General features: G+C 40.8%; 3 protein-coding genes across 3 annotated transcripts in view; all 3 read left to right on the top strand.

The window, feature by feature from the left end:
* Positions 1–3985: 3985 nt before the first annotated feature.
* LOC116683944 (apolipoprotein A-I) lies at positions 3986–6389 on the top strand. The gene is made up of 4 exons (XM_032510019.1): positions 3986–4043; positions 4817–4862; positions 5034–5178; positions 5353–6389. Exons 2-4 carry the CDS (start codon positions 4826–4828, stop codon positions 5954–5956), a joined length of 786 nt encoding a protein of 261 aa, XP_032365910.1. The 5' UTR covers positions 3986–4043; positions 4817–4825; the 3' UTR covers positions 5957–6389.
* Positions 6390–7712: 1323 nt separating this feature from the next.
* Positions 7713–10586, top strand: LOC116681002 (T-box transcription factor TBX1). The gene is made up of 8 exons (XM_032509567.1): positions 7713–7722; positions 7873–8047; positions 8177–8278; positions 8490–8661; positions 8795–8950; positions 9074–9141; positions 9496–9605; positions 10111–10586. Exons 1-8 carry the CDS (start codon positions 7713–7715, stop codon positions 10260–10262), a joined length of 945 nt encoding a protein of 314 aa, XP_032365458.1. The 3' UTR covers positions 10263–10586.
* A 1069-nt stretch (positions 10587–11655) lies between these two features.
* The window catches only part of bace1 (beta-secretase 1), a 13512-nt gene continuing 11809 nt past the window's right edge, over positions 11656–13358 (top strand). Inside the window, exon 1 of the mRNA XM_032506529.1 lies at positions 11656–12577. Coding sequence (XP_032362420.1) covers positions 12248–12577 — 330 coding nt within the window. The 5' untranslated portion in view covers positions 11656–12247. The remainder of the gene's footprint in view (positions 12578–13358) is intronic.

Here is a 13358-nt window from a genome sequence, read left to right as displayed (position 1 = left end):
CAGCATGGCTGTGTTCAGAAGATTGTGGCATTTGGTGACTTTCTCGTGCACTAACTCGAGTAAGGATAATTACCTCTTCTGAAGAGTGCATCGTGTTTTTTTAATCCTCCGTGTCCTCCTTGGCTACTAGCAACTGTGCAACTTTAAATGTAAAGTACATGCCTTAAAAAAAGCTCAGGAAAAACAACTCTTCGTTCTCCATTGACTTGTATTGCGTGAAAGGGCCTCCTTTTCTATTCCATCTGCTAGCAAAGGCTGGTATCATGTGGACGTGTTTCTTTTCAGAGCATCAATAAATCCAATTACATGTGTTAAGGCCAGAAACCAGTTTGCCTGGCTTAAATATATTTGGCACTTGTCGTATTAAGTGACGGTTGCCTTTAATATCACGAAATATGCAACCATAGCATTTGTCTAGCCGGCTCAGTGTACTGAGTTCGTATAGATAACGATTACGATGGTAGTAATTTAGATAGATGACTCCATGTGGATGCTGATTCCACATGGTGCAATGCAAGCAGTCTCAAAGGTTGCTGTTCCAGATAAGAGTCATTCTTTTGACAAGGCTCTGAGCTCAGAGAAGCTGATATGTAGAACACTTCTCTCTCAGGAGCCAGGGAAAAAGCCTCAAAGACTACTGTTCAGTGACAGTCAAGCTGGAGCCACTGAGAAGGGCCATGTGCTGTGATCTAATCAGCATTTACTGTTCTTAGTGTGAATGATTATTTCATAATTGATCAATTGTTTAATTGCTTGCTTAGTTTGAAATAGGTTGTAAAATAAATGCTCACTATTTCCCGAAGCCCAAGGTAGCATCTTCAAGTTGCTTGTGTAGTCTGACCAATGGTTCAAAAGTATGTTTCTTTTGTATAGTTTGCCTGGCTAGATAAAGAACTTTACAATCAGAAATGCAGGCATGCACGTTATTGGATGTCAACTACAAAGCTTCCACTGCCATATTTTCAAATTGTCTGCTGTATTTTGCTAATTAGTCTCAGACAAATGGCTAGACTTGATAACATCAGTCTGATCCTAGCAGGCATTGATGTGGCCCACAGAGGTGAGATCTCCGTCACCCCTCCGTCTTCACGGCCTTATCAAGCTCCGTTTGGCTCATATCCATTAATCAGTAAAGTGAATGGGTTTTTAGTCAGGAGTTGAGAGTAAAGACAGACACCACAGTGTTGAATGATAAACAACAAGGGCAAATGGAAGTAACAAACAACAAAGAAGGATCAAATGTGATTTGGGTTTTAAATGGACATAGAGGTATTGCTGCAGACACACAACCATGAAACCACAATAACAAACACAAAGAGAAGTGGTTCACACTCCTGAAAATAGAAACTGTACACAAATATAATGAAATCCAACAAAACAGATCTGCACATATAGTAAATGAATATTCAACTTTTGTTGAGAGAGTGATAGAGAGTTGACTCAACTGCTGGTACTCACCAAAAAATAAAGGAACATTAGGTTAACAGGCACATACTGGACCATGCAGACCATTTCATCCACCATGTAGGTGTCATTCTGCTTAGAGTCAGCATGAACTAAAAACGAACAATAGAATTCTTCCAGCATGCTGTATTGTCGTAAGCAGCTATTATTGACTACTTGGCTCTTTGTTCTGTACATTCTGTTCCTATTGTACATTATGTACAAGTTTTTATTTTTCTATTAGAAAATTGCTGGTAACTTAAGAGGTTCGCGATTCAAGATTCCTTTAATTGTCATTCAGCAAAACACAGAACTATGGAAAGCATGAACGAAATTACGAGAATGGCTCCTTTAAAAAAAGAGTCATAAAGTAGAGTATACAAATACATGTTTCTAAATGTAAATAGACTGTATTTATATGGCACTTTTCTAGTCTTAACAACTACTCAAAGTGTTATTACACAAGAACCATTCACCATTTACACACATTCATACAGTGTGGCTGAGGCTGCCGTATAAGGTGCCCGCTGGAACATCAGATAAACACACACACATTTACACTTTAAAGCACAGTATTGGGGGCAACTCGGGGTTCAGTGTCTTGCCCAAGCACCTTTGTGATCTACTCCATTTCAATATACCAGTCATATCTTTACAAAGGACCATTTAGTTGTGTCAACTCATTTCATACAGTCTCAACAAAATTGAGCATTTTAAGGTTTACAAGGTAGTAATTATTTTAAGGCAGTAGCAAGAAAATCCATGACTTCTTTCTGTTGTATCTTGCTTCATGTTGCATACAATATGAACTGCACATGTTGCAATCGCTCAGAGCAAGTATTGACAATGCAAGATATTGAGAGTGATGATTTTCAGAGAAAAGCGCATTAGTTACACAGGCTACTGAAACTTCTGTAATGTATATTATGCGAGAAACACAGGCCAGTCTCTTGGTTACAGTTGATTGTCACTCACCACTGATGACAATTAACCTTGTACCTACTAACCCTGCACTATTAGACAAACCTTCACTCTGCATCTGCAGGTCAGAAGGGAACATTTTCTTTTTATCGTGGTACACCTATCTGTATGATTGTGCAGAATTATTTCTACAGCACATTAATACACAAGTATGACTGAAAATGTATACAATTTGTCCCAGTTTTAAGTAAAATATTTAACTCACTTTGTATCAGTATTAGTTTTTTTTCCATTAAGGGAGATTGATTATATCTTAACTATTGCAAATCTCAAAAGAATAGACATGAACGTTTTAATAGGCAATTACCTAATGAGTATAAGGGTTGTGTGAAAGAAGACATTATTATACCTATGACATACGCAGATTGTGTATGTGCATAATTAGAGATACATTTCTAGGATCATTACTCAAATTACATGAAGCCATGGTGACAAAGTCCACTAGTGATAGGACAACAAACAACAGCATGGCACATACTCACCACTCTTTGACCTTTTAATCATCACACACACACACACACACACACACACACACACACACACACACACACACACACACACACACACACACGCCAGCCATGTTATCCATAAACTGAGATAAGTCTGTCTTGATACAATGTTCTCAATTGATTGCTGCACTGTGGATCTGTGTGAATGTGAGCGCATGCCTATTTGTTAGTGACTGCAGTTTGAGCGTGATTACATTTCAGAGAGTCAAATGCAACAACTCAATGTCTTCTGTTTGATCTTGTTTGTTTCTCTTGGCAGCCTTTTGGCAGTGCTGGCACTGTCAATAAAGTGGCTTTCCTGTCCTAAACACTCTTCTGTAACAAATGGTGTGCAAGAAAACCACTGGCAGGGTGGAAGGGTTGGTCAAACTAAAATGTATGCTGCAAAAATGTAGAAAATAAAACTGGATCCAGTGCAGATCCCTGCGATATACCTTTATTAGAAGATATGTGGGGAAGGTGTAACTATTTGTCTTCCATTTTATTTACAATCTCTTCACCAATGTTCTCCCTTCCTTGCTCTCCTGTCTCTCGACCATTTGTTTGATATCATAAAAAACTTTTGTTTCTGTCTTGTCGCCCCCTCCCCTTTTTCTCATATTCACACTTCATGGCTCTCTTTACGACATGTTTATGTCAGCCTTTGATGTCTTCTACAAAACAAGAGCAGCTCAGCTATGGACAAGTGAGAATGGCCTTTATCAAGCAGAAAGAAATTGCTAATAGCTATCTAAGAAATATCATCAGTAAAATATCCTGTTCTAAAAAAGACATGGTGGATTTAGAGGATTGTTTGGGTCTTGCTTGTTGGTACTTCAGTGAAGGTTACCGTACATTTATGATACTGATAATGTAAAGCAAATTTCTGAGTGTGTGTGCTGGCATGTGTGCTGACTGAGCACAGCCAGCGTTCTCCTCCCAGCGGGTGACCACTGAACTCTCAACCCATTCCTCCTGCTGAGGGAGAAGGCAGGGGGGCTGAGGTCCACCTCCACGGAGACAAAAAACCCTCACACCTCCACCCCCACCTCTCCTCCCCTCATAGACTCATGGCACTATAAAAAGTCTGCTCTTGCTGAATTTGTTCAGTCTCGTCACAAACTCCAACAGGTAAGACATCAACTGTTGTGGCTCTTTAACTGGGACAAGGCTGTAGAATAAGTAGTCAAACAAGAATAACTGTCGGAAAACTTGTTTTTTTTAACATTAGCCTGGTTGTTTTTTTTCTAACGGTACCAGTTTGCAGATTCTGCAATCTGAAAGTGTTGATGAATTTGTGAACTGGTGCCGAACATACGTTTCTCTGTAAGGAGACCTTTTGGTGTTAACTTTTATTTGTGAAATATTAGATGTAATTGTAACATTGGGATAATGCTGTTCAGCCTATGGTGATATTTTAGCAGCTATCTTCATTTCGAGAAGATGAGGAGATCCCTAGGTTTAAATGCCTCTGGATTGAGATTGTCTTTGAGCTAAGAGAGATGATAATTCTATTTACTGTAAAACCTGGATGTGGCTTACATAGCAGTCCAGAGCTAATCTGCTTGAGCCGTCTCTCTGAATTTGTAGTCGTCCCTAATCTAACCAGATTACAGGTTATTTTAATAGGCAGCCATATGTTTAGTGTGAACTCATTTGGACCAGAGGGTAAGGGTTAGTGTGCAGCTTTAATGGTTGTGTTAAAGCATTCTTTTCTTTTAAGCCCACTTATCTGGCTTTGGCATTGTTTTAGGTCGGGGATTCAAGATTTATTGGATAAATAGGTTTCCATTATTTTGAATGGGCTTTTGGCTCACTTCTTTGTGCAATTGAAACACATATTGTGGAAAATCCTTTAACTGTGATACTGTGTGGTTGACGTGTTGCTTCTTTTTCCACTCCAGACCACCATCATGAAATTCTTGGCTCTCGCCCTTCTGCTGGCTGTCGGTGAGTACTGCACACATCATTTCTTAAGGGAATATATGATATATCATATATGATATGATATACTTTCTATTTTACATTTGAAATACTTTATTTTCTAACTGCTTATTATTGCTTCCCTCCATTTCTCTCTTTCTGCTCACATCTCCTCCCTACCTTTCCTTTCCTACTCAGGCTCTCAGGCCGCTTCAGTTCAGTCTGATGCACCCTCCCAGCTGGCCCACGTCCGGGCCGCTATGGATGTCTACATGACTCAGGTGAAGGACAGTGCTCTTAAAGCCCTGGACCAGCTTGATGACACTGAGTACAAGGATCTCAAGTAAGGCCACGTCATTCTCCTTAGTCAGTCCACCTTTCTGTAATTGATTCTTGCTCAGTGGTTCATTTACCTTTCTCCCCTAGTCACCTTTTACATTTCTAGTCACCATTTACACATAGGTTTATTTAACTTAGGCTAAAATGGTTTTGCTCCCCCATCTCTGTTTTCTCCCAGGGCCTCCCTGGCTCAGCGCATGGAGATTATGCACTCACAGATCAAGAATCTGCAGCAATCCGTTGCCCCTGTCACTGACAGTGTCGTCGCCACCATTGCTGATGCTACCAGTGACCTCCGTACCTCAATCATGCAGGATATTGAAACCTTGAAAGCCGACCTTGAGCCCAAACGTGCTGCACTGAGAGAGGTCATTGACCGACACATCCAGGACTACCGTTCAAGGATGGAACCCATCTTCACAGAGTATTCCACCAAGCACACAGAGCAGATGGATGCCCTGAAGGCCAAGCTGGAGCCCGTTGTGGAGGAGCTGCGTGCCAAGGTGGCTACCAACGTGGAGGAGACCAAAACCGCCCTGATGCCCATTGTGGAAGCTGTGCGTGCCAAGCTCTCTGAGCGTCTGGAACAGCTGAAGCAGATGGCTACGCCCTACGTCGAGGAATACAAGGACCAGCTGAAGCAGGCCTATGACCAGGCACAGCAGGTTCGCCCTGATGACCTCGTTGCCCTGAAGACAAAGATTGCACCTATGGTCGAGGAAATCAAGACTCAGCTCCAGTCCATCTTCGAGACCATCACTGCTTCCTTCAACAAGAGCTAAATCCTCCCTAATGTATTCCTGTCACTAACCTCACCTAACCTGTCAGTCCTATCCATTCCGACTTTCTCTCCATTCCTACTTTCCTCATATGTGCTGCCAAACCACCTCCCCAAAATAAAGCCAAAGCCTTACTGATTCACTTCTGTGCAACAAAATGGCGGGACTCTTGTTCTCTCTCTCTCCCAAGCAAACACCTTACTTTAGGCACACATGCTCAATCAAGCACATGCAAGCAAATACATACACAGACACATGCATACTCAGCACACGCATGCTTTACTCTTCAATGCTATAGTCAACTGCTTACATTATGTGTAGGACTTGTATGTGAGGAATTACCACAAGTGCCTGAAACTCTGTGTATTGATGCTTGTCTGATGAAAACTGTGCATTGACGAAATACAGCTCAATAAACATCTGGCTGTTTATACTACTTTGGTCTGTGATTCACTGTTGAAGCTTCTGTAAATGATCTGCTTGTAATGAAGCAGAATGTTGTCTATGACAATATATGATAAACTGAAATTCACCACATTATAAGCCAACATCATAATATACCTAACTTTATCTAAACTGCTAAAATATATGATACAGTCTAATACATCTTTTAGATCATATCACACAGTCAGCCTTTTGAGGGGTCATAATTGATCACAAGGTCCATTCTAAAAGAACAATATTAATACAATCTGTTTTACTTAAGAGTGGCATCCAATAACACAAAAGATATTTCTGCCTGTGGCCTTGAAAGCTGTGATTAATGAGCTGATCAGGGGTGTGAGTTGACCTATTGACAAACTTAAGTCGTGGTGTGCTGCATTCGGGAAAAGCCTGCTATTCTGCTTTCGACCCCTCAGGCTGGAACGCCTCAACACTGTCCCATCATAGAGCCACACACACGCACACGCACACGCAAACGCACACGCACACGCACACACACACACACACACACACACACACACACACACCTCTATAAACCATTCACATTTGTGATCAGACAACTTTGAACAACACCTAACAACATTGGCCAGCAATGGACAGAAGTCCAGAACCTTTTCAATGACTCTGTCTGATATTTTGCATTTTATAAATGTGCTAGCATGTTGCCATCAAACCAAACCAGAAATGTCCACTTGAGGCAGTTTTAGGGAAAAACTCTCTAATTAGTATGGTGTTGAAACTCTGCTCCAAGAAAATAGGCTATGAATAATAAAAGCAATTTGTTGCTTACTTCATCTGTCCACACCCAGTAACACTGGGCTGATTAGGATGTTATTAATGTCCTACTGTTCGGTCAAGACAAGCTCCACTAAAGGCTTTAGGCTATGTGAAACAATTGAAAATGTGTCCGCACATTTGTGTATTCACAATTCTTGGGGCACAATCATGCAAGCGCGTGCAACAGTGATTAGTGCATGTCAGTGGCACTATGAGTATTGTAATGGATGAGGCAGGCATGAGGTCCCCAGTGAGAAACTTATGGTGTATAAAACCAGCTTGTTCTTGGACACAAACAGCTACTCCGAACACTTGGATGTACATCTACCACAGCATCTGGCACTGGACTGGGAGGAAGATTTTTGCCTTCAGTTCTGTGTTGGTTAGCAAAGTTGTGGGTTTGGTTTTCTACTGGTCTTGATGTAATGACAAGAGTTGCTACTTTTGATCAGAAGTGGAGGAACGGATTTGAATGAACAGAAATATTAAAGACAAAACGGCAAATTCATTCATATTATTTACCTTATAAACATACAAAATGATGGATGGTAAGTGTTTGTTTTATCAAAATAATCTTAGCTCAGTTGAGAAAATTTACATTACTTTGATGATGATGATGATGATGATGATGATGGTGATGATTCTGTGACCTAATCCAATGTGAGCAAAAGTTCACAACACTTCTCTCCTCTCCTAAGGTCCTCATATGCCTAAAACCTGTGAAGTATCTCTGCCCTACTGTCCAGACGGGGGGTTACTGTCGAGCGTCAAAGCCCCCCAAGTCAGTGGAGTCAGAGTTCAGCTGGAGATGCATGCACTTTGGCAGCAGTTTGACAAGCTGGGCACAGAGATGATTGTTACCAAAGCTGGAAGGTAACAGTAACACTCTATTTATATCATTAGATCATATATCTCATTTATATTCCTCATTGCCTTTTCATACACTTATTATTTTTTTGTATCTTTCTCTGTTGTCTCTTACTACATGTTCACAATCTGCAGGAGGATGTTTCCAACATTCCAGGTTCAAATCTCCGGGATGGATCCTACTGCTAAATATGTCCTGCTCATGGACTTTATCCCTGTTGACAATAAAAGATACAGGTTAGAGATTGGTACTTTTTTTCCGGCGTACAGTCAATGTTTTTAGCTTATTCATGATCTGTTTTAGTATTTCCATCACTTTATTCAAGACCATAATTTACCCAGTTATAACCTAGATGTGTTGCCCCTAAGCAAGCATCATCATAACTTACCATGCCTACTGTAGAAATTTGAAATGTTTGTGTGTGTATTGTGTGTGTGTTTTTATCAGATATGCGTTCCACAGCTCATCCTGGTTGGTGGCAGGGCGAGCGGATGTTGTAGCCCCTAGTAGGATGCATTTCCACGCAGACTCACCTGCCTGTGGAGCCCAGTGGATGAAGCAGACTGTATCCTTCGACACACTCAAGCTCACCAACAATCTGCTGGATGACAATGGACATGTCAGTCAATGTCTTTAAAGACACAAAGGACATTGTTTTAATTTTTGTTTTGATCAGGAAAGACCCATCAATATTGAAATGACTCTCTTTTGACTTTCTTGTTGTGTGTTTTCTCCAACTTCTTCTTTGATAGATGATATTGAACTCCATGCATCGCTACCAGCCGCGCTTCCATGTGGTGTATGTAGATCCAGCTGCAAACAGTCACTTAAACGCATACAGGAACTTCTGCTCTTTTTCTTTCCCTGAGACACGCTTCTTGGCCGTCACTGCCTATCAGAACCACCGGGTAGGCAACACAGGATCAATAGGCTACAGCAGGCTTTTTATTGTACATTAACTGACATATCTAATACAGGATTAGGGATCAATTTCTTTACTTTTATTTTTTTATTATAACCCCCCCCCCCAGATCACCCAGCTAAAAATTGCTAGCAACCCATTTGCCAAAGGCTTCAGGACTACAAACCCCCATGACAGGTACGTTTCTATCATTCAGTCAGGTCTGAAAACAGTTTGTCTGATTAAGAAACTTTACCTGAAATGGCCAGTCGACTAGATCATAGTGTATCTGTATCACTGTTATCAGCTGGTACATAGTGATAAGGCAGCAGGCCCTATGATAGCTAATCTTTGACCTTTGTTTTCAACGGAGGTTTACAGATGGCAAGTTGTTGGCCATGTATGGAAAACCTGTGAGGGACATGGTTATGGTGATTATATACTGTATATATATATATATATATATATGTGTACATGCACACCTCCTTCTACTATGCTTGTGTGACTATATGCAGTTTCTGCGTGTGTGTGTGTGTGTGTGTGTGTGTGTAGAGTGGGTTACTCCGGACCTCTGACAATGTGGTGTCCACCAGAGGGCAGAGCTGCACCCCTCACCAACAAACTTGGACAGCAGGGAAGCTGGGATTCAAATACTTCAAACAGTGAGTATGTCTCTGTATGTTACAATATAGGTCGGGTGTAACAACTTGACAAACAGTAAATTAATGAATTATGTTTATTATATTACATTATTGTTTCATTGTAGTTGTCACTCTTTTTTTAAATATCATAACACATTTTCATTCTCAATTGTAACACAGATTGTATAAGGCCTTTTGAAAATTGTCTTTGCTTTGAGAATAAAACTCTTCTTCTGGTGGATCATTTACTGCATTTGTTGGATCTGTTTGCCGATCAGATGCTTCATACAAGAGGCAGAGTTACTGTAAAAGAAAAACATTCTCAAGCACAGGTCAAAGCCCTCTTAGTGGTTTATTCTTCTTACCACTATTACTACTCCAGTGTTAGATAGATAGATAGATAGATAGATAGATAGATAGATAGATAGATAGATAGATAGATAGATAGATAGATAGATAGACAGATAGAAACTTTGATCTAAGTTCCGATCAATACCTGTCTAACTTTATTCTCCTGCGTCCTTAGGACAGGAAGACCAAGCCCCACTGTTGGTGGAGCAGTGTGGACTGTTCCACCATTGCAAAGACTCTGTGGGACTCTGTGGGAGGAAAGATGGGAATAATGTATTAGCACCTGCTTCCTTCATTCCTAATCCATCTGTCTGGGATTGTCCATGATCATCTCAAGAGAGAGACAGTCTGTCATAAAGAGAAGCAAACTGACTGAACTTGAGTTAAATTTGATCTACTGCTTGCTTCCTCATTTTATATCATACGTAATTTGTTTATAGTTTGTGGTCCAACTCACATAAATAATTTATAGGGATGCTATACATTGTGTTTCATCATAATTACTATGTATATGGCAATATGATAGATGTACAGCAATGATGCCATGTGCTATAAATAATATATAGCATACAGTAAGAGCACTTTGGCGTCATAGTAAAGTACTATACATTACAGCAACAATACAGTGGTGCTCCTACAAAAAACAAACTATCAATTAAGTTCTTTAATATAGTATAGACAATGTCTAATGTCTCGTTAATATTATTTGTGCAACTGCAAAGCATCTGTCCGTCTGATATAATAAAATTACATTCTGAGATCCTAGTCTCTGATTTTCTCCTTAATTTAGACAAGAATAGATGTTTGCAAAAAGCAAGGTGGACTAAATTGTTCTGGATTAGAGCAGGTAGCAATTCCCCCAAATAGATGATAGCCTATAATGGGAATAGAAACATCTGTGATCCGCATAGCAATTAAGGAGAAAACATCATTAACCAGAATGTGGAGTCTCCCCATGGACGTAGTCCAGCGATGTTTCCTGAAGAAGCTACGAAAACCATGACATGACAGCGATTTTGACTTCAAAATAAAAGACGTTATGAAAAACGAACAACAGGCCAATGGTGTACTATAGCCATAATGCTGTTAAACAAGTGATATGAATCCAAATAAAAAAGTTCTATACAATAACATGGAACATATATTTCAATTACACAACCACAAACTAGTCCAAAAAAGACTATTATAATTATCATTTAAAACCATTCAGGCCTGTGGGTGGCAGTCCTTTGGTTTGCATTATAATGTATGCTGGTACTAGGCCTACTGTAGCCTCCACCTGTAACCTACCAAAACTCTTTAAAGAAGACAGTCCAGGTCATTATTATGTAAAGTAAAATTTAATTACCCTACACATTGTAAAAGTCACTACTGGAGTGGTTGCATTAAGTAACCTTACATCAGAGTGGAATAATTGGTCTGGTATAGCCAAGCCACTTTGAATGAGCTTTTATTTCAGTTTGGGATTTTTTTAAAATGTATATATTGCCTAATGTAGGCCTAACATAGGCTTCATCATTTTATTGCACAAATAATGTGGTAAAATTTTTCACTAGTGGATTAGGCCCACATAAAGGGAAACCTCCATTTTACAGACTGGGCAGTTTAACCCATAACTACGGTGCCTAGCCTAGCCTACTGCTTGGTAGTTTAGTTGGGGGATTTTATTTAGAAAATGCTTACAGGAAGTCGCGTGCTTTTATGTTTCATGTTGACGGTGTTGATATGCACGCTCTCGCAGCTCTGAAGGATGCAGCGGGGTGGATGGAAGAGGAGGAGGAGGAGGAGGTGAAAGACTGGGCGGAGATCTGAATGAACGGGTCGGAAAGGATGCGGATTACGGTAGCTCACCGGCCATCCTGCCTTCCGACGATGGTCTAGGTTGCTTGTTTGACATGAGGATGCGCGGAGAAAACGACACAGGCCTGCGGTTTGTTGATACACTGAGCACGGAGGGGAGAGCCTGTAATTTACCCGTCGCCTCAAATTATCCGTAACACCGAGGGTTGCCTGGCTTGATTGTAAGGGTGATTTGATTTTCCGCGTAGGCTATTTACTTTGTTGTTATGTTTGGCTACTTTGTCGTGGTCTGAATTGGTGTAATTCCTCTTCATTTAGTGAAAAAACACAGTGACCCTGTCCCTTTTTTATATGTGTGGTGCAACTGCCATCATGGTTTTAGCCGTCATTTTAGCATCATCGCCACCTGATCTCTTCTCCTGTGCCGCTGCAGACTGGATGTCAAACTGAACGAGTGTCGTCAAGTCAAAACCAAACATAGGCCTACCACTTTTTTTTTGTCGAGTTTCAACATGGAGACTTTACAGCCTCGCTGGATGACATGTCTGTTTATATGGACGACGTTGTGTCTGCTCAGCAGCGGTCAATCCGCGCCGGACGCCTCGGGCCTGCCTCTAGCCATTCGCATGCCACTGCGGCAAGGCGCTCGCGCTGAACAGCCACCCCCGCTGCCTCGTTCCGCCGCGTACCGCGAGCGCGGCAACGCGGGAAAGCACGCTGTGCGCAGGCGGAGAGGAGCGGCGGCAGGCGGTATCAGCTTTGTGGACATGATAGATAACCTGCGTGGCAAGTCTGGTCAGGGATACTACGTGGAGATGGCCGTGGGCTCTCCTCCGCAAAAGGTAGGCCTAAACGTTTTATTTAAATTTGCACGTTAAAGCTCTCCTGAATAGCCTTTAGGAATATATGCACCATTTGGGCTACACATCCTGCAACAGATCTACAATGAATTGCATTGGATACACACAAAAGTAATCAAGAAAGCTTTCTGGATGACATTCAGTGTCACTGGTCAGTATTTTTCTATATTACCTTGTTCTGTGTCTGGCTCTGCCTGCAAAACGCGATTTTTGTCTCCCACTTCCTGTCTCTCTCTTGAAGTATAATTTAATCTGCTTTATTGGCAGGCATGTTGCATTAAGTACCAGCTACACTTTACTCTCTTTGGTATCACCTTAAAATCATCATCACATATAGCTGTTTTCTGTAAATAAAAAGTATGTAAGTGACAAAAGAGCATTAACATTACCAAAGATGTACAATGTTACATTTATCGCTTTTACCTCAGTCTAACATTAGTGTGTCTGTATGTCATTCACTCTGTTTTGACCATGTACATGCATTATAACAAAATGAAAACAATAATAGGTAATTTTTAACTTACCATACACACATTCTAAGACCTACATTATAATCATACTACATACTATGCAACTCAATAGGTGGTGGCCTCACTCTAAACTTATCACATTGCCAGTGCATGTCCTCTACTTATGTAAATGTCCTCATACTTTAATATATTTCATGGATGATTTCTACAATCACCGTAAATAGGGTTGATGGCCCAGCAACGACTGATGGCCCCTGTGTGTGTGTATGTGTGTGTGTGTGTGTGTGTGTGTG

Source organism: Etheostoma spectabile, chromosome 3 (genome assembly GCF_008692095.1).
Source record: "Etheostoma spectabile isolate EspeVRDwgs_2016 chromosome 3, UIUC_Espe_1.0, whole genome shotgun sequence".
NCBI lineage: Eukaryota > Metazoa > Chordata > Actinopteri > Perciformes > Percidae > Etheostoma > Etheostoma spectabile.
The sequence above is the reverse complement of the archived record's forward strand: the minus strand, read 5'-3'. Positions and strand labels throughout refer to the sequence as shown.